Source organism: Phalacrocorax aristotelis, chromosome 6 (genome assembly GCF_949628215.1).
Source record: "Phalacrocorax aristotelis chromosome 6, bGulAri2.1, whole genome shotgun sequence".
NCBI lineage: Eukaryota > Metazoa > Chordata > Aves > Suliformes > Phalacrocoracidae > Phalacrocorax > Phalacrocorax aristotelis.
In genome coordinates this window covers 59,639,393-59,664,959 of record NC_134281.1, presented here as the reverse complement: position 1 = coordinate 59,664,959, position 25,567 = coordinate 59,639,393, and the positions used below count along the sequence as shown (strand labels likewise).

Sequence of the window (25,567 nt, the reverse complement as noted above, 5' to 3'; positions counted from 1 at the left end):
GGGAGTGACCGCGGGGGTGAGCTGTCGTCTCCCTAGCAGCGCATCTGCCTCGCACCCACACGATGGACTCTTAGTCACCAGACTTTTTTTAAAGATTGTTATATAAAACTGAAATTTATATAGATTCTAAAGATTCCTAGTGAAAGAGGTAGGAGTTTTCCTGCTGAGTCACTTGGAATAGGATTTTTCTCCACAAATAGGTTTACTGAATGAGTTTGAGTGCAGCGGTTCCACGCCCTGAAACGATTGCCGGTTTCCAATATCCAGAATTGACTCCGGGATGATTTCTAAAGCCCTTTTAACTCAGAGCAGGAATCCTGCTCTTTCACCCGGTAGGCATCGGTACACATTTACTTGCTGGTGGCAGGCAGAAAACGAAGTCAGCAGCAGCTGGCAGCAGGAGCCCCTGGACCCAGTTCTATCCGGTTAAACCGCATTTTAATCCTGGTTCAGTACGGTCGTGGGGCAGAGACTGTGGGAAGCATGACTTCTTTATTTGCTGGGCATTTAGGCTGAGCTGTGTCAGCACTTAATCAGTCTGTTGGTGCATGTGACAGCTGTAGTTTTATATCTGAGATTAAGAAAGTTATAGTGTATTTGTATTTTTCTGAAGTAATGCTGCTACTCACTGTAAAGGAAGTCTGTAAGATGGATATCAAAAATAACATTAATGAGCTACTAAAGCTAAAATTACAGGAACTTATGAAATTGGTTAAACATAAAAACCATTAAACTGTTTATTGAAGCTTCACAGATATACTGCAGCTAATGAGCATTTCTGCTATTTAAATAAGCCCAAATTGAACACACATTACATGGATACATAATTAGTCATGGCAGTCAAACACACAGAGACTCACTTTTAAAGCTTTATTTGAGGAATCTTTTCCATTTGATTTGTTTTGTTAATTAAAATATTTTTTCTGTATTCACTTATATTTTAATATTGGTTTTGCAAGTGCTGTAATTTGCTGCTGCTTTTCCATTTGTGTTTGTTTGCTCTGTGAATATAGCAAATTTGGAGTATATATTCAGAACTGTCCTTTTGTTTGGTGTTATTTGTGTTCGCATCACTTGATCACATCAGAATAATTCAATTGTATGTTGTCTTTCATCCAGAAGGATCTTTTCAAATTACATATAATATCTCACCAGGCCATGGAGGAGAAGGCAGCACAGCCACGGGACTGTACTTTGAATTTTCAAGGGAAAAGCTGTATTAGTTTTAAACTTCAAAGGTTGTGAGGGTGCAGGGCTTTGAAAGACACTCTTTTCTTTCCCCCCGTCCCAAATCACGCCCCAACAAAAACATTAGGTATCTAGTTTGCTTAGTGTTCAGTGTCAAACAGCAACGTGGAGAACCGATAGTTGGGGTCGCCTCCTTTCAAGCTCGGGTTTGGCTCTTAGACTCTTTCCCACCCCTTCCAGGGGCAGAGGAGGGACTTCCCTTTGTGAGGACCAAAGCTCTCCCCTTCTTGCTGCAGCTGGTCTGGGAGGCGGTCCCTTCGGCCTCACATTGCCCCGGGTACCACAGCCAAATTGTGAGGACGTTAGGAATTCTTGTATAAGATGCTTTTAAATCATGCTCTTATTTTTACTTAACCTAAATCTCGGAGATTATAAAAAAAGGCAGAAGTAAATAGCTGCCGGCTACCGTGCCAACCTTGCCACCAGGGAAATGTTCTTCCCCAGTTTTAAAAATACTGATGAGGCAGACAAATCCCCAGGCCCTGGGGAGATGGTTCAGGTGAAGGTATGTTGGGCTTTCTTTGCACTCCAGAAGCTTTTGGGATAATTATGTCCAGGCAGCTATTTTAGCACAAAACAATCCAAAGAGAGATTTGAGAAATGTAATAGATCCAGGATAACAGAGGTAATACCCTATTTTTCTCCAAGAAGAAATAAGTAGTGAGAACTTCCAGTTTTACATCATTTCTTCTGAAAAACTACACCTCCGACAGCACGTTGCCCTTTAACACCTTTAGTGTGGTTCAGTCCTGCCTCAGAGAAGCAAAAGTCATCTATTAAATCCCCGATACCAAATCCCGCAGCACCACGTTTTCCTCTGGGTTTTTTCCAAACACGTCGTTACAAGCCTGTACGTATTTAGCTTGCGAGAACTGTCTAGACCACACGCTGAGATGGTACCGCTGCGTGCAATAAGTTATCCTATATATGACTAATATGAGATGATCAAAAGCTTTCTTGAAGTACAGACAGTCTGAGACATAAAGAGAAAGTTAATGTGTCGATTTATGAATATTATTGAAGCATTCTTAATAAAACTGCTATCAGCCATTATCAGCACTTTAAGAAAAAAACAAAAAAAAAGAGAAAAAAAACCAAAAAACTACCCTCAAACCCAAACAAACAAATGAAAAAAACTCATTTTCCAGACTGGAAAACGTCTCAGCCCGAAGGTTGTGTTTGGTGCGATCTTTCAGCAATTGAAATATTTTTAGAGGAAACCGTTTCATAAGTGTTTGATTCTGTTACTACGCAAATATTGTTTTTGCCAAGTTCGGCCACCAGCACACGCGGGGTGGGAGGGACCGTGCGAGCAATAGGTCTTGAAGAGAGATTAAATACTTCTGGTATGAAAAGCTGCTACAGTCTTTCAGCTTGAAGCTGTCTCCTGTGATTCTGGCTCCTGAACCGGTTGCAAAAAACCGCGTTGGATTGGAGCCCTCTGGATATTTGCGTATGCCAAGGGCGAGGGAGAGCGCGCGGGTGGGACGAGGAGGTGACGACGTTTGTGCCTTGCTTCCTCTTTTGTTATTTTGCCCTGGCTCATACACAGCCTCCCCCCCCCCCCCCCCGCCCCGGCTTTGAAATGTGCTTCGATTCGGAGGCGAGGGGAGATGCGGAGCCCGGGAAGAAAACCCCGTCAGGGTGACGTGCAGAAAGAAGCGTTCGAAGCTTGCCGCATACGCGGGGGCGCGCTGGGGCAGTACTGCGGCTCTGCCCTCGCGCTGGGGAAATAGTCTTGGCTTAACCTGGCAGGTTTCTCTTTTCCGTATCTGACAGCACAACTACATCAGTTTAATTGACCTTGGCAATCTGCATCTGCTAGTGGTACGTCCCTGAGGGACGCCGCAGTTTTAGGCTGCGTTTTGTTGCAGAATCTTCCGTTCCTGTAGACAAAGCTATGTACAAACCCCCCCTTTTGATATATCCCATCCACGTTCGCTAAAAATATTTATTGAAGAAGTGATTCTCTTCACGAAGCTGCTTTGAAGTGTCTTTGCGATTATAATAAAATAATTTAAAAATGCATAATGCATAACAAAAATCATGTTAATATAGAGCAAGATTAATTTTTTCTGAGCATTTATGTGCATTTAGTGCCGTTCGTGTAATGCCATGCAGTACAAAAAATTATTTTTTTATATTCGCACCTACATTATTTTCAAGGACAATAATAGTTCATGTGCAGAATGCCTATACGTGCTGTTTACTAACATGAAAAAAATTAAGATATCGTAATGCATGCTCTAAAAAACCATCAGAAATTGCAGTGAAAAAGATACAAAAGCTATTGCCTTTGTGTAAGCATTTCATTTTGATGGTAGTTTTATGGTTTTATTCTTATTAGCTGTAACAAGTTTCCAAGTGAGCCTTACTTTTAGGATGTTCTGAGTTTAAATGTTAAGTCGGGATGGTTTTGACTTTATTGAAATCTACCTTTTTTTCAGAACTACATTCCTTCAAAACCAACACTCTCTGTGAAAGCCAAAGCTGTGATAGTGCCACGTTTCCGGTGGGAAAAATGTTCCATCTGAAAATTCTCAGGCAGGTTTAATAACGACCTGTCAAAAAGTAGCCGAGTATCATTTCTGTCGTGAGGGTTAATAAAGGGGGGAAGTAAATTCTGGAGATCTAAATGAATTTCTAGAAATTGTATCATAAACATTCTTTTCTCATTTTAAACCTCAAAAATTGTAGGCTGCATCTTAGAGTTGCACAAGAGAGTATATGGTGGGTTACTCAGGAAAAAAGCACGCTGGTGCGGTGCGTGCAGTACAACGCTATGGGCGAAGGCAAAGGGAGAAGATTTATTCCTCCTTTGTTAATATTGTTCATTAACAGGGTTTTCAGAAGTGCTGGACTTTCTCCCTGGGAGATGAATAACGCCACTGAGAATGGCTTTGTGAATCCCAGCTTCTGGGATACGCAGCGTGGTCTCAGGGAGCGACCAGAAGAACATCAGCACCGATGATGTCTTGAGCCTGCGTCGCGTCGGTCACTCCTCATGCCGCCCGTATACGTTTGTCTTGTACGCAAGCCTGGCTTTGCAGGCACGCAGGAGCCAGGGACCTTCCTGATGCCGCCGATCTCTCTTCTGTACGATGCGTGGTGTTCTTCTGTCTGAGTCCTGTTGGGAATTACATACCTCCGGTAGCTCAATGAAAACATTCGCGTATATAAAAGGACTTTTCATTTCTACTGTAAATTTACATTTACGTGAAAGAACTAGGACGTGGAACTGCTTTTCTGATTGTTAGCAGTGTTTATTTGACAGATTTTAGCACCGATTTTTTGTTTCTTCTATTAACATAGTTGTCGTTCCCTTTAATTACAGTCAGAGAGGCCATGGCACCTATCAAGTTTAACAGATGGGGTCTTCCTGAAGTAGATCCAGAAACGATGCAAACAAGCGAGCCCTGGGTTTTTGCAGGCGGTGACATCGGTGGTCTCGCTAACACTACGGTGGAGTCAGTCAATGATGGAAAACAAGCATCCTGGTACATGCACAGATACATACAGGTGATTTTTTTAAAAGTGTTTTCCTCTTTCCCATCTCTGTCTGCTTTTCGATACTTTTATTGAGATTGTTAAAATAAATTCATTGTGTTTTAGCTTAAAAACACAAGTTGAGGAACCAACACCTGAGTGTATCTGGCGGTTTGAACATTATAGATTCATTCAACTTGGATCGCGCACTTGAGTGTGGGGAGTCGAACCCAGATTTCTTGCATTCTCTTAACACTGAAATCCAAGCAACGTTTTTCTTGGCCCCAGCTCTGAATCCCACTCGAGGGTGCGAGGCTTCCTGCGCGATGCACAGCGCAAGTAGAAGTCCTAATTGGCTTATGGGGGAAAAGAAGCAAGCCCATCACTATTAAAAAGTCAAATCTCTCAATAGTACCTAAAGTAAAAATTAAATACTGCCGATACGGTTACCTGGGGAAGACAACCGTAGTATTTTTAGAGTGCAAGTGTACTGAGGGTATACAGAGCGCTCAGATCATCTACACCGGGACCAAAGGTTGCTCTGATGAGGCTGATGAACTGGACACAAGAATGCACAGGGGAAAATAACGCGAAGGGTGCAAATGCAAATGAATTTCCTTGAGAAATGGGAGCTTAAGGGGTACAGGCTTGAAAAACCTGGTAACCGCATGTCCCGGTTCGGTGCTCCGTGTGTGCCGCTGACTGAGCACCTCTGCCCCAGTTTTTCTAGTAAAAGAAGGAGCACAAAGTCTAGAGGAGCTGCAGAGGAACCTGCAGAGGCAGGAGACGCAGCCTGTGTGTGGAGAACCAGCTGACAAAGAGCGTGTTCATAGTGCAAGGAACTTTTTAGAAACACGATACATGATTCATTCTCCCACAAAAAAGAGGTTTGAACAACTGAAGTTGGGACTGTAACAGCTCGATGTCTTTCTCCCCCATCCATCTGCTCAAAGCCTCTCTGATTGCATGTTTGTGCAATTTCATGCTGTTGGGGTCTGATTTCACTGCCTAAAAATACTTCAACTGAAAGCTTGTTGTTAGTATCTGTGCATATTTTTTCTCACTTGTTCTAAAGCACTGTTTGTGTCCTGCCTTCTTAGACCCTATGAAAATGCTGAGTGTGAAACATCTTTAATCCCTGACCTGCTTGCTTAAGTTCTCAGTGCACAGTGAATTTGGGTAACTGGGATGGGGGGAGAGGGAAGTATCTCCTCCTTTTTGTCTCCTTCCTCTTTAACCTCCAGAAATACATGCATCACTTAAAAACCCTCCTTTATCATGTTGCTTCCTCCTCAAAGCTTGCTCCCCCCCCCCGCCCCGAATGTATTGAATACTTTAAAAAAAATCTGAATAGTCATGGCTTGAGAATTAGAATTTTAAATCGAGCAGGCTTGTGATGTTGGAGCGTTTTCGTTACCCTTTGCAGCTTTCAAGGCAGCTTATTCGACCTTACAGTCTCACCAGGAAGCTAATGGGAAAGCCTTACAGCAATCTTCACAGGAAAGTTTCCAAATGTCAGGTGTCACCTTTCCAGCTGTTAGATGAATGGGTTGCCCAGGGGCATTTATTTGGATGTGCAGCCCTTGTTAAATCTGGTTGCTGTGGTGCAGAGTGCTGTAATTTGGCAATTTACTTCACCGCTCTTCGGACCTGGTAGAAATTTTAGTGACCAGAGGAGAGTTTGTTTTTTAAAGAAGTTGTTTAGAGAGGGAATGTGTTACCCTGATGCTTAGCGGGGTAGGTACGTGCATGTGTGCCTGCCTTTGCGCGCACGCTCGGTTCGCAGCCCTGTATTCTGGAAACTTCCGATATCCAATGAAGAAAGACCCTTAAATGCTACCTTATTTTCTCTCTACTGTGAGGTTCGAAGGCAAACGACCTTCCTGTGAATCTGCGTGCTAAATTTTAAATAAATACATCGATACCGTCTGTCCACGTGCATTTTAGTTACAGGAATAGGTAGCCATTTCCAAAAATCGCCGCTGTCTCAGCACCAGGATCTATAAATAATGCAGGCAGCCTTTAGCGACATAAAAGTATTCCCTAGGATTTCTCAACCCGCCCAAGACCGTGTCAAAGGCTGGACCCGAAACCCACCACCCCGACTGCTTGCAGAGTGCGCTGTTTGAACGGCAGGCTGCTTGTGTCCCAACCTACTCCAGGCAAAAGGCTAAGCAAACAGATGGGCCTGATATGTGCCCTGGAACTCCAATCATTGCAAGCTCTGGCACATGGTGAAGCGAAGCGTGAGATCCACACTCAAGGACTCTCCAGCAGAAATGCCTTATGTTCAAAACTGGGAGTTATTTACAGAAGTGTCTTGGCTGCTCTTATGCTGGAAACTTTCCATCATTAGTTGCCTAAATATCTCCTGCCTCTTAACATATTCCTCCCGCTATAGGAAGCATAGGTTCATCTCAGAAGTCGTTGCCTGCAGCTGTGTCAGGTTAGTTCCTACAAACATGACCGATCAAAGCCTCACTAAGGATAGTTGTAAGTAGAACCTGTTAGAAAATACAGCCAGCCTTCCTAGAACCGTTCTCTGCAAGCCATTAGAGATCCAGACGGGATCGGCCCGACTCATTCCACTGTCTGCTCTTCGCAACATTTTTTCAGGATTCAACCTTTTTTGTTGTTCCGTGAATGACGTAAAAATGTCTGTAAAATAATCTCGGTGACTCGTCTAGCTTGGGTATTGTAACGGCCCTTGCTTTTGTCCCACAGTGACCTTATGGTCCTGTGCAGAAGCAATATAAGCTGCTGTTCTCGTCTATGCCTCGGTTACCATCCACTTCTTCTTGAGCAATGAATGGGATTTAATAATATAATATAGTCAGGGTAATTCACAATTATCGCAGGACTAACTTCTAATTTTCTATGGCTGCCTTGAGAGCAAAGGCAGCTCTCTATCTGCAGTTCTTCCAGTATTTTCTTCCTGGGCCACTGGTGCCAGCCTTGCTGCTTCATTCCTGCCCTATTCATACCCTTACCTGTGGAGCATACTCCCGTATGTGGCAGTCAAGCTGCCGTCTTCTTCTCGCTAAAATCCCCCTTAAAAAGTGACTTTTCCTCACAATAAGTTTTCTTTTATTTAAATCTATTTTTTTCTTTACTGTAATCTCCCCAGAGCGGACAGTTTCTTTTATATTTTTCCTAGACTGAAATGTACATGATACACTCAAAGAATAGAGGGCTGGATCCCAACCGATATAAATTGCGCTTCACTAAGACGCTATTCAGTATGAATTTTGAGCACATCACTGTGTTATTTCAAACCGGTATTGTATATTTGCTATTTTTTTTTCTTTATCTATGCTGTCAAAAAATATATGGGCTTTGAATCTGAAGAGTAGAGTTGTTGATTCTTTTATGAAGGTTGACCGTTCTCACATATTCCTCGAGCACGCATGAATGTACATTATTTCATAATCAATACCAGAGATGGGTGGTTCCCGGGAAGCTTGTCTTTGAAGCCGTTAGTTATGTTGTCTGCTTCTTTTCAGGATAACCAAAGGAAAAATTGAATGTCCCTTTGTTTAGCCAGAACGACATGTGAAACACTAGCATGGGGATGAGTAACAAAGCACTGTTTGAGAAAAGGTGGGCTAACTGCAAGTGCAGGAAACCTGGAATTTCAGTCGCTTACCACCAAGTAAGCAATATGTCTGTTCCAGAAACAGAAAGCCGGGAAGGAGCTTAGAAAATCTCTGTCCAACTGGACAGAGCCCTGAGCAACCTGCTCTAGTTGACCCTGCGTTGAGCAAGGGTGTTGGACTAGGCGGTCCCCAGGCATCCCTTCCACGACCGTTCCGAGATTGTGTGAACTAGCAGATTTCACGACGTTTAAATGTATTTAACCAAGTTAAATAATGGATGATCGGAGAGAGGACGGAAGAAGCACATGCAAGGGAGAAAAGGTACGTTTTAAGATCAGACTTAAAAACAGAGAAAGCAGGAGTGAGATGAAAGTATGCAGGAAAACTCTTCCAGGCAGTAGGATTTGTGGAGATGGCTCTCTGTGAAAAATAACAGTAATACAACTACTCACTTTCACAGTCTATCTTTGTTAAAAGCCCGAAAATGGAGTTAGACCGTATCGCCGTGGTTAAGAATTTTCTCCGTCTAAAGAAAACGAATGTCACCAATTGTATGAGGTCTAAAGCCGAGTTCCCGTCTCAGCCCTGCACTGCAGGCTCTGCTGCTTTCGCCTCCAGCCGTACCCTGGTTCGAGCGAGGCAGGGCCGCTGCGCGCAGCCTGCTGGGGGCTTTTCACCACCCGGTTCCAGTATCCAAAAAATTGCCGTGACTGGAACAGCAAGTACCTGCCACATTGTTAGCTGGCATCAAATTAGAGAATTTCTTGTCCTCTATTTTTAAAAATCAAGGGAAGAGTTATAAGTAAACCTTTGCCTGCAGGCTTTCTTTTCCTATTTGTTTGTGCAATGTCAGGGAAATCCTTCATTATAAAGATGATTTTGCTTTCAGGAAGCTATAAAACATTTTAGTCTGCCAAAAGTTTTGCTTTGTAGGACACAATACATCAGGGCTTAGTAAATTTATTTCCTTTATAAGCATTGTGCTGGAAGGAAAAACCAGCAAAAAATAAACAGAGCAAAAAGGGAAGTGATAGGAAGGAAGGAGATAAAGACTGGTCGCTGGCTACTGAACCTTCAGCTGCCTCATGCCCCTGTGCATTTTTAAAGACTTGGTTTATTCCACTGAAACCCTTTTTTTTCCTCCTTCCCCAGTCACCTTGTCACTAGCGCACCGTGAGGGGCACCCTGTGGTGCTTGAGTGCCGCCGGGTGGAATCGTTTGTGGTTCTGCTCTTGGGCGAGGGAAGCTTGGCCGGAAGGACAGGCCAGTTTGCCTGTGGTTTGGGAAGTTCTAGGATTCTAAGTTGCTTATGACCAGTTCGCCTGATGGCACGCAGGAGGCAAGGCCTGTTTTTGCAGGAGGGTATTCAACCACCTGGCTCAAAAATCATAGAATCACAGAATCGTTAAGGTTGGAAAAGACCCTTAAGATCATCAAGTCCAACCGCCAACCTATCACTGCCAAGTCCACCACTAACCCATATCCCCAAGCACCACGTCTGCCCTTCTTTTAAATACCTCCAGGGATGGTGACTCCCCCACCTCTCTGGGCAGCCTGTGCCAGGGCCTGACCGCTCTGGCAGGGAAGACATTTTTCCTAATATCCAATCTAAACCTCCCCAGATGCAGCTCGAGATCGCTTTGTCTTGTCCGATCGCTAGTGACCTGGGAGCAGAGGCCAACCCCCACCTTGCTACAACCTCCTTTCAGGCAGCTGCAGAGAGTGAGAAGGGCTCCCCTCAGCCTCCCCTTCTCCAGGCTAAACCCCCCCAGCCCCCTCAGCCGCCCCCCAGCACACTTGTGCTCCAGACCCTGCCCCAGCCCCGCTGCCCTTCTCTGGACACGCTCCAGCACTGCTCCGGTGGATTTTATTGTTTTGTCTTGTATAGGATTTTATTTTATCACAGAAAGCTCATTTTGAGTCTCTAGTTAAGAACCACTTTCAAGCAACACTCGTTTTAGGTGAGAACAACTTTTGGAGATTGAATTGTCCTGCTTGGGGAAAAAAAAAACCGGTACTATGTAACTTAAGCTGCATATTTAAGCACTTACTCTGCCCCTTTCTCTAGCAAGCAATATTGAAAGATATACAAGCAATGAAAAGCTCCTGAGCAGTCTACAGACTGAAATATATTCACAGAGAATATTTGAACAATTCTGGATAGCGAATGAATTAACAAATAAGTGCTTCCAAAAGGGAGAATTAGGTTTATTACCCACAAGTGCACATAGAGAGGGTTTGGCCAAAAACCTTTCCATAAGTCTGTCTTTGCTGTCATTCTTACAGAACCAAAATCAAAGAGTTCAGTGTAAGAGTTCAGGATATCAGTGTTGGTTTCAGGAGACTTCCCCACTTCCAAATATGTAGGAGACAAAAACATTTAAATATTTTAAAAATGCGTTAATTTTCATTGTGTAATCCAGGAGGTTCTGCTTGGGCGTTGCAACAAGCGTTTTGCAGTAGAAATTTTAGTTAAGAAAGACTACAAAAAAGTTAAAAGGATGAAATCGACCCAAAATAATCAGAAGACAATACTTTTTTTTTTTCCTTTTTTCTTTTCCTTTGATTTTTCAGTTAATAAAAGCTTTTGAGATGTAGAGTGCCGAGCTCTTTGGCCTTCTAAGAGCTCAGATTTTTCTGGTGTAGGAAAACAGCCCTGCGGAGGATGGCACACAGGAAGCAGTGAGCGCTCGGGAGGGAGGAAATGGGGGATGCCCGGCTTTTGATGAAGTGCGGCTGCATCGGCTGCTGGCTGGGAGAGGTTGTGCTAGTGGAGGGAGCTTGGTCCCGCGTGTCGGGGATCTTTGCAAATTAGCTGTTCTCAAAATGCCCACCGTTAAGGACGCCTTCGGGTTCGCGTCATTCAGGCTGGGACAATTTCACTGCTTTCGTTGCTTTTAAGCCATCGGAAAATTTGGCCCCCAAATGCATCCTCTCTGTCCTAGGAATTGAAGGTCTGGGGTCAGAATCCGAGACATGGATCCAGGCAGTCCCCAAACAAAACAGAAGGGTGAATTCTCAGGTTTTGAGCCAGCCTAGGAAACAGAAGGCACTAAAACAAACAGAAAACCCCCCATCCCATCCATGCTTATTAGTTTTCACAGGTTAAAATGGGGTAAATAAGTTCCTTTAAAGAAAAAAAAACCCAACCCAAAAGGCAGCAATATGTAAGAGGCTGAGGTTTTGGCTCTGTTACAGAAAATCTTCCCCACACCTCCAGCAGTGGTTCTTTTTGTCCTGCTGAAGCAATCTTCATATTAAGGATAGAATAAGCTGCTGTGATCTTATGCTGGGACTTGTTAGGAGCACGGACTGTGTTGGGCTTCTCTGTGTTAGAACCTCCTGCTTTATTTCTTTGCGATTTTATTGAGCCAACCATCTGAGTGAGCAAAGATTTTAATTCTACCTACCGCAGCCTGATTAAGATGCTGTTCAGTATCCGTGCCTGGAGAAAGATTTTTCTCTCTACAATTTTTGCAGTATTAGATGCAACGTTTACATTGAAAGCTTTTCACTGACTCTCCAGAGAAAAGGCTGTCTTTAAAATGAAAACAAAAGTGGCTGTGGTGTCACAGCCATAGCCTGTATGTTCTTCTTTGATCCTAAATCAGAGCCTAATTTTTGTCACCCTTAAAGTATTCCTATTGCTACAATTAAATATTAAACCATTAATAGTTTTGCGTATATTGATATGTATCCCATTGTGTAGGCTGGGTGAAATCTTTAAACGGGAGGAAAAAGGGTGCAGAAGGTCAAAATACCTTGAGTTAGGGCTGAGTGAGCGTGCACATACATGCCTTCCCTCTTTTTTTCACAAGTCCCGATACTTTTTATGGTTTGACACCTGGAAAGCAAACGAGACAGGGTCTGTCTGTGCATCCCCTGTTTTTTTCCCAGCCTCGCTGCAGCTGGCTGCGGTAGGGAGCAGAACTGGCTGTTCGGAATGGCTGGACAAACCTTTGGCCTGACCCAGGCCAGCAGTACAGGGTGTGAAATACCTGTTTCACTGTTGTTATTCCTCAGTTGCTTCCAGCATGGCGTCATTTTTCAGCGCGAATGCTGTTTGGACAGCAGATGTTACATATGCAAGCGTTTGCGTGCCTTGCTGGTTTGCAAGTCCGGACACAGAGTATTTTGAGTTATTATATATGAATTCCTCCCTTATCAGGGTTAATAATAAATCATATAAAAATGAATCAGCAAAAATGTCTGTGTTTTTTGTTTGTGTTTTTTTTTGCAGTCCTTACATGGCGTTGCAGTTTCTACTGTTCCAGAGCTACCACTATTCTATACTCCTATCGATTTGGTAGACATCAGCGTAGAGATGGCTGGACTGAAGTTTCCAAATCCTTTTGGCCTTGCCAGTGCAACCCCTACTACTAGTTCTTCAATGATTCGAAGAGCTTTTGAAGCCGGATGGGGCTTTGCTGTCACTAAAACATTCTCCCTGGATAAGGTAAGGAAATATTTTAAGGTTTATTTTGCGTGTAATCATTTCTTTGTGTACTTGAAAAATCTGAATCTAGCTGGCATAAAGATAGCAGGGAAGGGTATGGTACATTGCGTAGGTCAACTGGTCTGGGAGGTTCCAACAGTGCAGTGTAACGGTGACACAATTTCTGGTTTTGTTTGCACTTACATTCTTCCCTTCTATTCCCCAACCTTCTAATATTAGCCAACTAGTAAGGATATTAGTCCTTTTTGTTAAATACTGCAGTGAAAATGTTTTCTGTGAGGGATCAGAATGCAAAGGGAATGAGTAACAGCTTTATCAAGCAACTCACGAAAGGCGGCTTCTGTGCCAAGGACTGCCAAGATAAGCCACTGAAAGTGAGTTGCAGTTGCACTGTGATAATGTGGGTGTAAGCTTGAGGCTGGGTGGGCAGTGGAAGAGAAAGATGGAGGCAACGTAAAACAAGCCTATGAAGGGAAGAGTAGTTGCGCTGAAGGTTTGTAGCCAAGTGACATAAACCTTCGGTAACATGTAGTGGAAGAGGAAGGAGTTAGAATTAAGTCTTGAAGGCTACGGCTCAGTGTGGTGCCTAAAATAAAGCATTCTGGGTAGATTTAAAGTCTGTAATTGCTTGTTTGACCTGGGAATTGCATTCGGGATGGGTTTCCTGCCTCTACATTCGAAAAAGCAAAATGAGATGGAGCAAGAAGTTTAGAGAGTGAAAGGAAACAACAGTTCTGATAAAGGTATTGCAGAGAAACAATACAGGATTTGGGCCGGGATGTGTAGATACAGTTTGGCCTCCGGACAGAGGAAGAGGATCAAAGGTAAATCCTTGGGTATAGGCCTGAGTAACAGTGTGAATAATGGCACTGTGTTGTCAGCCAGTGACAGACAGTAGCGTGGGCTGATGAGAGCTTTTTAGACGAGTTTGGAAACAAGGAGCTTTTGCTCTTGGTTCAGAGACGGGATGTAAGAGTGTACTGATGGATGGGGGCCTTAGCAGGAGAGAAAAGGTGGATTTGTTACTCTGCCACCTCCACGCGGGTAAGTACCACAGCGTATTAACGATAGTGGGTGGCCCTCTAATATGAGGAAGGTCTCAGGACAAAGCGCAGTATTACTACGGCACACTGTAAAATACGGCAGACCGGCTTCTGCTGTCACCTACACCTGAAGCAGCCCTAAGGAAGTAAGTGTTCCTCTGCACTGCAATGGAGATTCCAATCTAGTTCACAGGGTTTCTTATTAAACCACTTTTTTAGGACATAAATGTCATTTAAGTATGTTTACAACTGACTTATGTGGATAACATACCGTCAGCTGTAATTATTCAGTGCCTAGGCTAAAGGCAACTCGTAGCAAGAACCGAGATTTATTTATTTATCAGTTTTATCGCTGGTATGCTCACAGTCCTGCCAGACTGCACGTTGATTACTGTGCATCTCAACAGCTAAACAGACACTGGCTGGGCTCCAGCTTGGGTGGGAGTTCAGGAGGAAAGAGACGTGCATGTTGTAGGAAGAGATGTCGGTACTCCACTAAGCAGCAGGCTCTGAGTCATTTCTCAAATGGCGGCTGCAACGTGTTCCGCTGGATGCCATGCTCTGGAGGTGTGCCTCGGCTAGAGGTCTTTCAAGTGAGGGGGTTGCTTTAGAAAGTAGCTTAAGTGGAGAAGAGAAGGCTGAGGGGGGGTTTCATCAATGCCTATAAATACCTGAAGGGTGGGTGTCAGGAGGACGGGGCCGGGCTCTTTCCAGCGGTGCCCAACGCCAGGCCAAGGGGCCACGGGCACAAGCTGGAACACGGGAAGTTCCCCCTGAAGATGAGGACAAACCCCTTCCCTGTGCGGGTGCCAGAGCAGGGTCACAGGCTGCCCAGAGGGGCTGTGGGGTCCCTTCCCTGGAGACATTCACCCCCCGCCTGGACGCGGCCCTGTGCCCCTGCTCTGGGGGTGCCTGCTCCAGCAGGGGTGGGACAGGGTGAGCTCCAGGGGTCCCTTCCAACCCCCGCCAGTCTGGGATTCTGTGAAGTGTTTGTATTTTTACAATTTTTTAATATATTTGTTGCAATAAGATGCAAAATATTGCAGGTAGTATTTATTTTAAAGAGGGAAAAGTTCAGAAAAGTGCTTTGGACAAATTCTAGTCCAGTGATCATTATTTCTAGCGAAGCTTTCTTCCAAAGTTCAGTAGGAGGCAGTAGTCTTCCTCTGGTGCCTGAAGTCTTGAATCATATATTGCTGTGTGCAGCAGGACCGTGTCCCACCCAAGGACCACCTAGTTTTTCTACTGTTGTATTCTCCCCAGTAGTGCGCTTCCCACAGCTGTTAAACCTTAGTATTTGTGACATGATTTGAGATGCTTGGCTGCAAGGTGTTGCAGAAATAAAATTGCTTTTATTTGTAACAGCAGCATGGTAATTAATGCTGCAAAAATAAATATTTCAAATGGGAAGAAAAGCTCAATGAGGAACAGCAGTTCTTACGTGAACAATGAGTACTACACAAAGACTGCTCTCGTTGACTTAATGCTAGAACAAGGAGCGGGTAGAGGGTTTGGAATAATGTAGGTTGGCATAATGTGCTAGGTTTTTTATTTTTTTAAAGACTTAACTTCTGATTATGTAGACATGAATCTTGTGCAGTGTTCAGCAGGGAGCAGAACGCTCTCTCAGGCTGCGGTACGTATGGAAGCAGGGACTTCAGACTGAGCCGCCCTGCCCAGCTAGGCTCAGCTAACTGCGTAGCAGGACCAGGAGCAAAGATTTCCCGATCTAAGCCTGCAGAGTCGGTGGGAGGAGGCAGAGCTGCTCCCCAGACAGTACAGCTCCCAGGAGTGGAACAGCTTCTGGGAGGAAGGGAGCTCGCTAGACACAGTGTTTGGCAGCTGAAGCTCCTCCGCTTGCTCCACAAGCAGGATTCTGTGTTCATCCCTCTTGTCTCCTCGTTTTATCTGTCCTGGTTAGGTTTAACTTGTGGGTTTCCTTCTTGTTTGCAACAGTTAAAGGCCAAGCGTAAACTGCCCGTGTGGCAGCGGGGGGCTTAGCGGCAGGCGAAACACTCCCTTTTCCAGAGCCGATCACTGAATTCACCGCTGTGTTCAGTCCCTGATAGGGGAACCAGTGACGTCCCTCCTGGCCACGGGCATCCTTTGGCACGTCAGCAAAAGTGACCGATGCGGGCTAAATTTGAGTGACATATAGCTCGTGAAAAGCATATACAGCCTAACCACAGATCTCCGTGCATTAACAGCTGTGTGATGGAATAAGATCAGAGAGAAAAGCAGGATAAATCTTGGGAGAAGGAGATCCTAGGGCAGAGGTAAAAAGGACTCAGGCTGGAGAGCTGTCGTTCTCATAAGACAGAGGATCCAATTCCTATGAACTTCTCCTTTTCCCCTCTTTCTCTACCTAGCACAGAAATCTCTTCTGAATGCTAGGCTAGGGATCCCTGCAGCCCACGAGAGGCCGTACTTTCTTGTAGAGCGGAACCGTTGGGTAGCAATGCCGCAGTTCCAGTCCCTGGCCCATAACTTACTCCCCCAGTCTTCCCAACCCTCATCCGTCTCGGCCTCACCTTGAAAGCATCCCGTGTTGCCACAGAGGGAGTCAGCACAGCGCTGGCGGTTTCGTGCCGTGCTCGCTCCCTTTTCGAACGCCCACAGCCTTGGCTGCATAATTGCCTTCGTGACAACCTGCGTAGCGTTTTCTGTTTGTAGGGTGAGGATTTCAACTCTGAGTGATTCAGCAGAAGTTTGTTCTTGCCTACTACTGTACTATTGTTGAAACGTAAGGAAAGCTAACATGAGAAATAGCTGAAATGCCTTCGGAGTGTTTATACCTTTAAGTATACCGCGCTCTAAATATTTTAGAAGGTATTGGGTATTGTAGCGTAATGCAAATATTAATTATAGGGTACTGCGCCTGCAAGCGTCTGTGGGTATCTGTGAGGGGGACAGTGGCTTGTAAGGTTTCATTTACCAGATTAAACGTCTTTGCACAGCTGCTCTAGTATCCAGTAGGTTTGGTTTCCTCCAAAAACGAGAATAACTGCTTCTAAAATGGACTATCGCTAGGGAAGACAAATGGCAGCAGAATAAAAATGCCCCTTCACACGCCTTTCTCCTACATTCACGTCTTCCCTTTTTCACCGCAGGATCAATAGCTCATTGCTCCGTTGGTTCAAATAGTATTTCTGTCTTATTCAGATAACCCTGTGCCGCAACGTATCGTTTGTAAATTCTGTTGGCAAGCTATTGATGGGAAATGGGGGAGCTGCCTATCACGGGGAGATGGGGGAGCTGCCTATCGCAGGGTCCGCGATGGAGGAATACCAATTATTACCTGGTCTAGAGCTTAGACGAAGAGAAAACTACCCGCAGAACGACAGATACGGCATTAATTAAACAAATAACAGTGAGTGCGGGTTTTTTAGTAGAAGTGTTAGACCAAGCTGGTTTATTTACTTAGAATTTATTAGCGAGTATCGTGTAGCGCACAAAATTTGCATTAAAACCCGTAATCGGAGAGTTTGTATAAACACAGTATCAAAATAAGTCGGAGGTTATACGAAGCGTGCACGTCTCTATACCGTATCCATTACAACAATGAGAAGTTTATAGCAGAAATTTGGGTTTTATCAGCTGAATTCAGGCTTTGTTTTTCTCTCACTGCGTTGCACCGGCTGTTTCGAAAGAGGGAAAAAAAAACAACCGGGAGAGCAGAAATGTTTGCTTTGATTTTTAGATGCTTCCTTCACTTCTAAAATTTAATTCTGATTAATCAGATACATCTGTCTTTATTCTGTTATGACATGCATTGATTTGTGATGCTGTCGCTTTCAATAATGTGGAAACAGTTGCCTTTATTATGAGAACCGGCAGAAATCAACATGCAGACTAACTTCATTTTTAATCTTTAATATTTTTTTCATTATATATGGAGCAAGTTGCATGGATGATTTTAAAAACAAAGCCACAATTAAAACGAGATTAAATTTCTCCACCACAGCAGAGGAAACTTTCTAGTCATGATATATGTTTATACCATCCGCTGATGTAGATTTTACAATGTATTTTCAGAGCCATCTCTAAATTAAAACCATTGCTGGTAGAGAATTAATTAGTTTACCCAGGATATATCGCATTCCTGTGCACTGCTGTTGCAATACACATGTTCAGGCTCCAACTAGTTCTCTCGCGGTACGTTTGCACTGTGTGCACCTCGCTTCGTAATTGAAGGTGGTAAAAAACCACGGTACAATGACGCATTGTTTTCCATAACATTAGTATTTCACAGAAGTGAATCTGTATTACAAAATGTATATTTTTGTATGATATTACGGCATAGTAATTTAGATTAAACTAGTTATAATTTATGGTGCCAAGCCAAAAAGCTATTTAAGATGCATTAAAATGCAGAACCATGACATTTGAAATTCTGATGTTCTTAATATGACAAAGGTTATTCTATGGAGTTTTGCTATAATATGAAATATTAATATTTCACAATACAGTTTTGATGAAGTACAATTTGCCTAGCTTGCATATGATAAAGAAATTAAATGCTTACCAAGGGAGTTCAGTGAGAATTAGAGCCCTGCCTGAACATCTGCTTGAAATGTTATTATCCTGTCCTACTGACAGCATCGCTCCCTCATTGTTTTTCAAGATTGACAGCTGAATATTGTACTGATTTCTGCAGCAAATATGTTTAGGTGAACTTTGTTTCATTTTTTAGGAATTTAGAACATGCTTTTGATTTCCATCCTATAATTTTATTTTTTTTTTTAATACTCTTGACATTTGTAGATGCCAGACTGAGGTCTAGTGTGCCGTAGCAAAGATAGACCATTGACTTGCAACAAAATGCCAGTTGATATCTCAGTAAACAGGAATATTGCTATTCTTTATTGTGTGGTCTGTATGAAAGCTGTATGGGCTTTCTTTGGGGAGACAAATGATCAGATTGTTAATGTCAAATATAAAAAGGACTGTTTGCCTCTCTGCTAAATAACATCAGACAGCTTTTATTAACTCCATTTTTTGAGCAGAAAAGTGGGCATTTTAGAGGATTCCTTAGCAGGCAAAGCTCCCTGGGTTGAATTGTTTTTTGCTTTTACAAATGTTAAGATGATTATTATTGGCCTTAATATTCTTAGGAGTTCTTTACGTACCTTATTTTGTTCTGTGTTTCTGAGAGAATTTTAATACGAAATACCAGCTTTTTTGTTCCCCAGTTTTTACGGTTTTAGATCACTGCATAAAATTAGCAACGTTTAACAGGGGAGGTAGAAGACTATTCCAGGGAAACGCAAGAGAATGCAATTATTATTTTTTAAAATGCTGTAGCTACGACACTGTATTTTACTCGAGTGTTTTTATACAGAAAATGTGCTATTTGGCTAGAAAAAGGAACAAGTCACTCCGTTAATCTAAGTAAGTGGCAGAAAAACGTATTTGATGTTCCTCCTTTTTCCTCAAGAAAAAGTATTTAAGGGCCTGATCTCCTCTCTGCTTAGCTTCACTCTACCCCTGGCCCAGTATAGAGAAGCCTGGAGGCTCTCTTTAAATGCTAATCCCTTTAATAGCTTCAGGAACTGGAGAGGACCGCGTTTGACCACGCTTTCTCCTCAGTCCGTACACCTGGAGCTGTAGGGGCTTGGCACACCTTCACCAGGGAGGAAATCCAGTCCGGCGAGATGGAGCACGGCTCGAACAACACAGGGATAGCAGAGAGGCCAAAGAGGCCAGGACCGAGAGCTCTAACCAGGTCATTAATCATTAGCCAAGTCCCTTCCTCCCACAGCTGAAGTGTGCACCAAGTAGATGTACACCTTAACTTGTTGCAAGCGTGCCCCTTGACACCAGTGAATTCGCAAGTTGAGGTACTTTGGGTCGTTTTCATAATCTGTTTTTACCCTTAGTAAGTCTGCTTATTTTGGCCAATTAATACTTCGAATGTTGAGGATAATGATCTGCATGTCTAAAGCAAGAGTTTAACAACCATCTGTAAAAAGTCTCTGTCTCATTGTGATTGTATTTAGTACTTGAGAAATGAAAACAGTTTTAAAAGTTCACGATAAAAATTACACCTCTGGGCAAATGTTTAGCCCCACTCTTCCTGTAGCATTAGATAGCGCAGAAATGCTGCATTTCTTCTGCAGCGAGAGCCGCAGCTCAGAGTCCATCATGGAGAAGCCCGTTATCTCCAGGCGTGGATCACAATGTCACAACTTATCAGTGGAAGGCAAATAGGGATCTGTCCCGCAGGGGTCGGTAAACCTCATCCGCGCTCAAGGACAGGTTCATACAAACAGAGGATCAGCAAGTTGCTTTCCATATTTTCCCTCTTCTTTCCCTTCACCCTCATGCAGCAGAGTAGGCTTGGCTGTAACTTCTACGGCTAAGGCTTCTTGAGCTCCTTCCGTAAGTTCCACAGAGTCTTTAAGCCAGCAATGACATATCTTCCCCAAAGCTGCACACAGAGCTGGCCATCAGAGGTAAAGCCAGATATATGTGCAAAGCTGGTTCTTGGTAGACGACAGGCTCCTCGGTTATGTCGCCGTGTAAGGATCTGTTTTCCATTCATCTATTTGGTTTATTTTACACAGCATTTAGGGATTGTTTTGTTTTCGTGTCTTTTTCTTCCGGAGCCAATGGTTTAAAAGAGCAGAGCAACAGTGCGCTAACATATACAAAGTGTGAATTTGATCGTTAACCTTGAACTTCAATATTTTAGCCAGCTTATGTGTAAAAGACTTGTAAACCAGTCTTTTAGGTAGCTTTTAATCGGAATACTGTTGCATATTTTAATGAAACTCATTGAGCACTTAGAGTGGCATAGCTGAGAAGCAGTCCCAGTGTCCCAGTGAAATTCGGAAGAGCGTAAAGATTGTAGTACTGAGTATTTTGCTATATAAGCCTTTCTATGAAAAATAGCTGCCAGAAGTAGGAGCGTTCGTTCCTGCTCAGCATAATATGCGCTGTTCTGGAAGTGACCCGTACCGAAGATGTAATTTCTATTCATAGCGCAACTATTAGCCAGTCAAACAAAAAGGATGCAAATATTACCGTTGGCTGAAAATCTGAACAGTGTTTCTTTTTACATTGAAGAATCTGCTTTGCTCTTTACTGCCTTTGCTTTATTTACCTCATTCTTCTGAAAATGTCTGCAAATATTTAACGAAAGAGAGACAAAGAGCGCGCACGTGCATGATTTTCCAGAACCGCCGGGAATCTGCAGCTCCTGATGGCTGTATCTGAAGTACTCGACGTTCTTGAATGTCACATCCTGAATAAACAGGATTCCAAAAAGCAAATACGTAAGATACTTGTGTAAAATATCATTCAGGTTTCATTTTCTGGACCTATTTTGTGTGCCCTTGGAAGGTTGTCGGTAATCTTGGCAATACCTCAGATAATTTTGTGTCAGAAGGGAACTCCGCTAAAGAGGCAGTTTCAATTCTAAGCTGGAAACTGCCGAGTGTAATTCTGAAGTTTAGAATTTTCACACGTAGGTTTCGTTCTCAATTCAGATTCGTTGCAGACACTTTTTAGTGTTTTGCTTTCTTCGGAACAACTGACTGCATATAACTTTCTTAAGTGGCGTGAATGTATTTAATGTAATGTTTATTAGAAAAAGTCACAGTACGTTTTTCCTAACAGTTGTATTTAAAAACTGCCAATCCAAGACAATGACAGCGTAAAGCCATATTTAACATTTTTGACTTTTCTTAGCATAAATGACATAATAAACTCCCCTGTTTGTTTGGAATTGTCATGATGCGCATTTCTAGATAACCACAGACTTTCAGGAAAAAAAAAGAAATATTTATTTTGCCATTGGAGAATTCAGAAGTTTCCCTCCTATCAAGTCACTGACCTTCCCCCCTCCCCATTTGGCTAATCGCATGTGTCAGAGTTTCGCTTTTTCCCCTCGCTTCCACATTTTAATGATAAGAAAATCCAGGATGCAGCCCGGACTTCAGCAGGTCTACTGAGGTACTGAAGTCAAATAAAGGAAAAGTGGTCTTTAGGCGTCGGGTGCTCTCGTTTACAGCTGAGCATCTTGGCTGCGGCCTACATGCAGAATCCATACGCGAAGCGGATAGCTGTGGTCACACGTTGGCTTCTGCAGGAGTCCAGGTGACCCTTTGGGACCCCGCCTCTGCCCACAGACATTACCAGGCTGCAAATAGACTGGGGGAGGCACGCTTCCAGCACCTTGCCTTCTCCCCTGGCCACCAGCTAGTTGTTTCGTGCTTCAGCTGTGCACGTGAAATGGCAGCCCTGCTGTTGGAGGAGCGCTTTTCCCCATCCCCACCAAGAAAAACACAAGAGTGCTGAAGCATCGCGTGCAACAGCTATTGCCCAAAGGTTCCCGGTCGGACCGTGCAACCTTGCAACGTGCTTGAGACGTGTGGTCCCAAAGCGACTCAACACGGACACTCTTAAATCAATGTCAAGCATGTAGGCGGTGGTTTGTATAGCTTGTGTTAAAAAGTTTGCAGGCATAAGCTGAAATAAGTAGCTCTGAGCTGGCATGTGTTTCCGCACACGGGTTTGTAGGGGTTTAGCTTAATCCTTTTTCAAGGCATTTTTAGTTAGACCACCGTAGCTATTATGTAAAGGCAACAATGCTGCTCCTAAATGCTCGAGTTATCTCAGGTCTTGAGTTCCCGCTTGGTAAATGAGACTGGTAGGGCTGCGTTTGACATCGGATTTGCCCACACAAGAAGTTCAGAAGGAAAAGAGCTGATTTTTGAATCTCATGGTGCTATAATTGCGTTTACTCCTGACTGACGTTGTTTGCAAAAGCAGAATGAAGTCCCATATGTTTAAAAAAACTGATAGGTTCTTATGTTAAAATACCGATTGCTAATGCAAACATGTGTGCGAGTGTATTCTAAATAACGTTTCTTATCGTTATTTGAGATTTATAATTATCTAAATATTTTACTATATTAGAGACTGTGGTTTTGTGGGACTCCATCCTTCAGTCAGGAAGTGGAGGGTTTTGTGAATAAACCTTCCAGAGCCAATTGCAGCAGGAGACGACTGCGCCCATCCCATGAACTTTGCGTTTATTACTTTAAGAACTGTCCAAAATGCTCTTGTCACAGCTAATTGGAAAATCTAATTTTTGGCCTATAGAAAAAGGAACGCACATTTTTAATATTGCCTTAATATACGTATCCTGATAGTCTTCATTGTACGTTCTCACACCATGTATGATAAGGGCATACAACTTCAGATTTGCGCGGAGGATTTGCTGCTACTTCAAGAAATTATTTCTACTGAATTACGTTAATGTCGTTGAATTATTATCGAGTATTGTCTTTTCATACTTGAAAGTTAATCTGCGTTGACTTTCCTGGTGCATTTTGGGCTGTGAAAGAGTTAATTACCATGCTAGCTCTAGGTTTCAAAAGCAGCTATCAGCACCTTTTCGCTGGCCATATACTTAAACCTACAATATGTAGGCAAGTTTACGAGTTATTTTTTTCCTTAACTTCTGCTTGCCTGACTTCTCTGAGAACTCAGCGGAATATGAGAGTTTAAACAAAAAATCCTAACTCGCATTACAAACGGAAAGGAGGTAAGCTAATGTTATAGCTGGCTGGTTTTTTGTTAGCAGCTGACCTTCTATTGCTAGAGAAGGGAAAGTCTTGGCGAGAAGGCGGGTCGATAAATGAACAGGCTATATATTGATTTTCCTCCCTCTTCCCTTGTTATGCAATATGATTTCCCTTCCCTTGCACGGGTTGCTGCCGTACGGGATGGGGCTGGGATCGCGGTCGTGGAAGCGTATGGGAACGTGTAGACTAAGGAAGGCTGTCACAGCAGTCAATAAGATCTGAGAGGTGTTGACTAATTGCCTGCTAATTACACAGTAAATTGTCTAATTAAGCTGATGGTTAATTAGGGTACGCTCGCACAGCAGTCTTGTGGAATTTTTGTCTGATGTCTGGGAAGCAGCTTGTGTAATTGGCAAACTGGTAAGGACTGGCAGAGAACATGACTGGGAAGCGCGCTGCCAGTAGATGACAGAATAAGGATGCGTTTGCACAAAGGTTGTCATGCGAACACCGAGGGGTTTGTTAGCCTTCTCCAGCTACGTGGCAGCGGGCGCGACGAGACATTTAGCTGAAAGCTACTGGAAGCTGTAAATAAAGTAAGGTTTAAGCGTGTAATATTAGCAAAGCGGTGACATTTGCTCTTCTCATATTTTAGTCAGAATCTGGACTTCAGATAATTAAAATTTTGGCTAATAAACACAGAGCATCGAAATTCTCATGTAAAGAACTTCACCAACCCATGCAGTTTGACTGTGGCGGTGATTATTGTATCGTGATCTGTTTAGTGGAGTCACAAAATGATACCGTTTCCCAGGATACTCTATTTGCATGTCGGCGTTGAAGTAGTATAGCTGTTAATAAGGATGCTCGCCGGCCGTCGTAACCATCATGCATGGTATTCTGAATCCTCGTTAGGCATTGTGTCCATCCCTAGCCATGGTGAGTATGAACAGGGCATAATGATGCTCTGGATTAAACGTGTCTGCCCTATTCATAAGCACAATATGATTACCGAAAGCATCTAGATTCCAGATTCTGACCCAGAGCTGATGGAAACCGTTGGGAGTATTAGACAGCGAGAGCCTGGACGGCACAGGAGCACAGACACCAGTGCAGCAAAGCAGCAGTTCACTGTGATTGAAGTTTGTCATTCAGTAAAATAAGGTGGTACGTGCACTTTCTTACAGTTAATTACAAAAGTAGTAAGCTTCCCGCAGAGTCCGCCCAGCACAACACAGGGCTGGGTCTTCACATGACGCGAGATTTCATTTTGAGCCACGTTATCAGCAAAATCTAAGAAAAAAGTCTCTCTTTTATCTACTGTGAGCTAAAGTGAAGACAGCATGTGTAGATGTATTTATTTATTTATTAGGAATGTTTTGATCTCGCTTGAGCAAAGCAAAGCTTAATATCCACTTTCACTCTTGGAAACTATATATTGTTTCAGAGGTCCCCGCCTTCTTACATTTTAGCATTTGCAATAGGTGGTTTGGGCACAGTGTCTTCCTGGAACAAAAAAGAAAACAGAGTGAATTCCAGATCAGGATTTCTGCAGAAACTGTTGGCTTTATACTTTTATTTTTAATTTACACCACAAATATGGTTTTTCTCCTGTAGAAGTAGGGGTGGGTTTTTTTGTTTATCCAAAATTTGAGGGAGAAAATGATACTTACTTTGAATTAATGAAGCCATTTTTATCCTGTGATCTTGCTGCTTCTACCTCCCTGCACCTGCACGGTTAATAACGCCTTTTTGTAGCACCCTTTACGCTGTGAATTTTTGTTTATGATTTTTCCTTCAAAAATAATTGAGCAAAATCATGGTACGCTAAGAGCATTCTCACTCTGCCAGTCGCCAGGCACGCCAGTCGCTAACCGGCTGATCTAGAAGGCCTTAAACCTTCTCTGAGGGGATTACAACAGTACTTGTAACGTTGCTCCTCTGTGTATATTTGCACAGAATAAAGTGCTGTGATTCCCCTGCATCGGATCCTGTGAATTGTTGCGTAACGCAAAAAAGGTGTAATTCATTGATTCGAGTCAGAACCGTACCTTTTCCCACATCCATCCACACATCTGCAAAACCAAACCTCTTCAGTTCGTTTGTCCTTACTGTTTATTAAGGATTATTCCTTAAAAACGTTGGAGAAACTATCCTTTTTGCCTCCGACAGCATGTTCAGGAGCAGAGCTCACTTCACCAGCCA

General features: G+C 43.3%; 1 protein-coding gene across 3 annotated transcripts in view; it reads left to right on the top strand.

Moving 5' to 3' along the window:
• The window catches only part of DPYD (dihydropyrimidine dehydrogenase), a 368,160-nt gene that overhangs the window by 181,909 nt on the left and 160,684 nt on the right, over positions 1–25,567 (top strand). For all 3 annotated transcript variants that reach the window (XM_075098192.1, XM_075098193.1, XM_075098195.1), the window contains 2 exons: positions 4,583–4,767; positions 12,571–12,786. In XM_075098192.1, the coding sequence (XP_074954293.1) occupies positions 4,583–4,767; positions 12,571–12,786 (401 nt within the window). The remainder of the gene's footprint in view (positions 1–4,582; positions 4,768–12,570; positions 12,787–25,567) is intronic.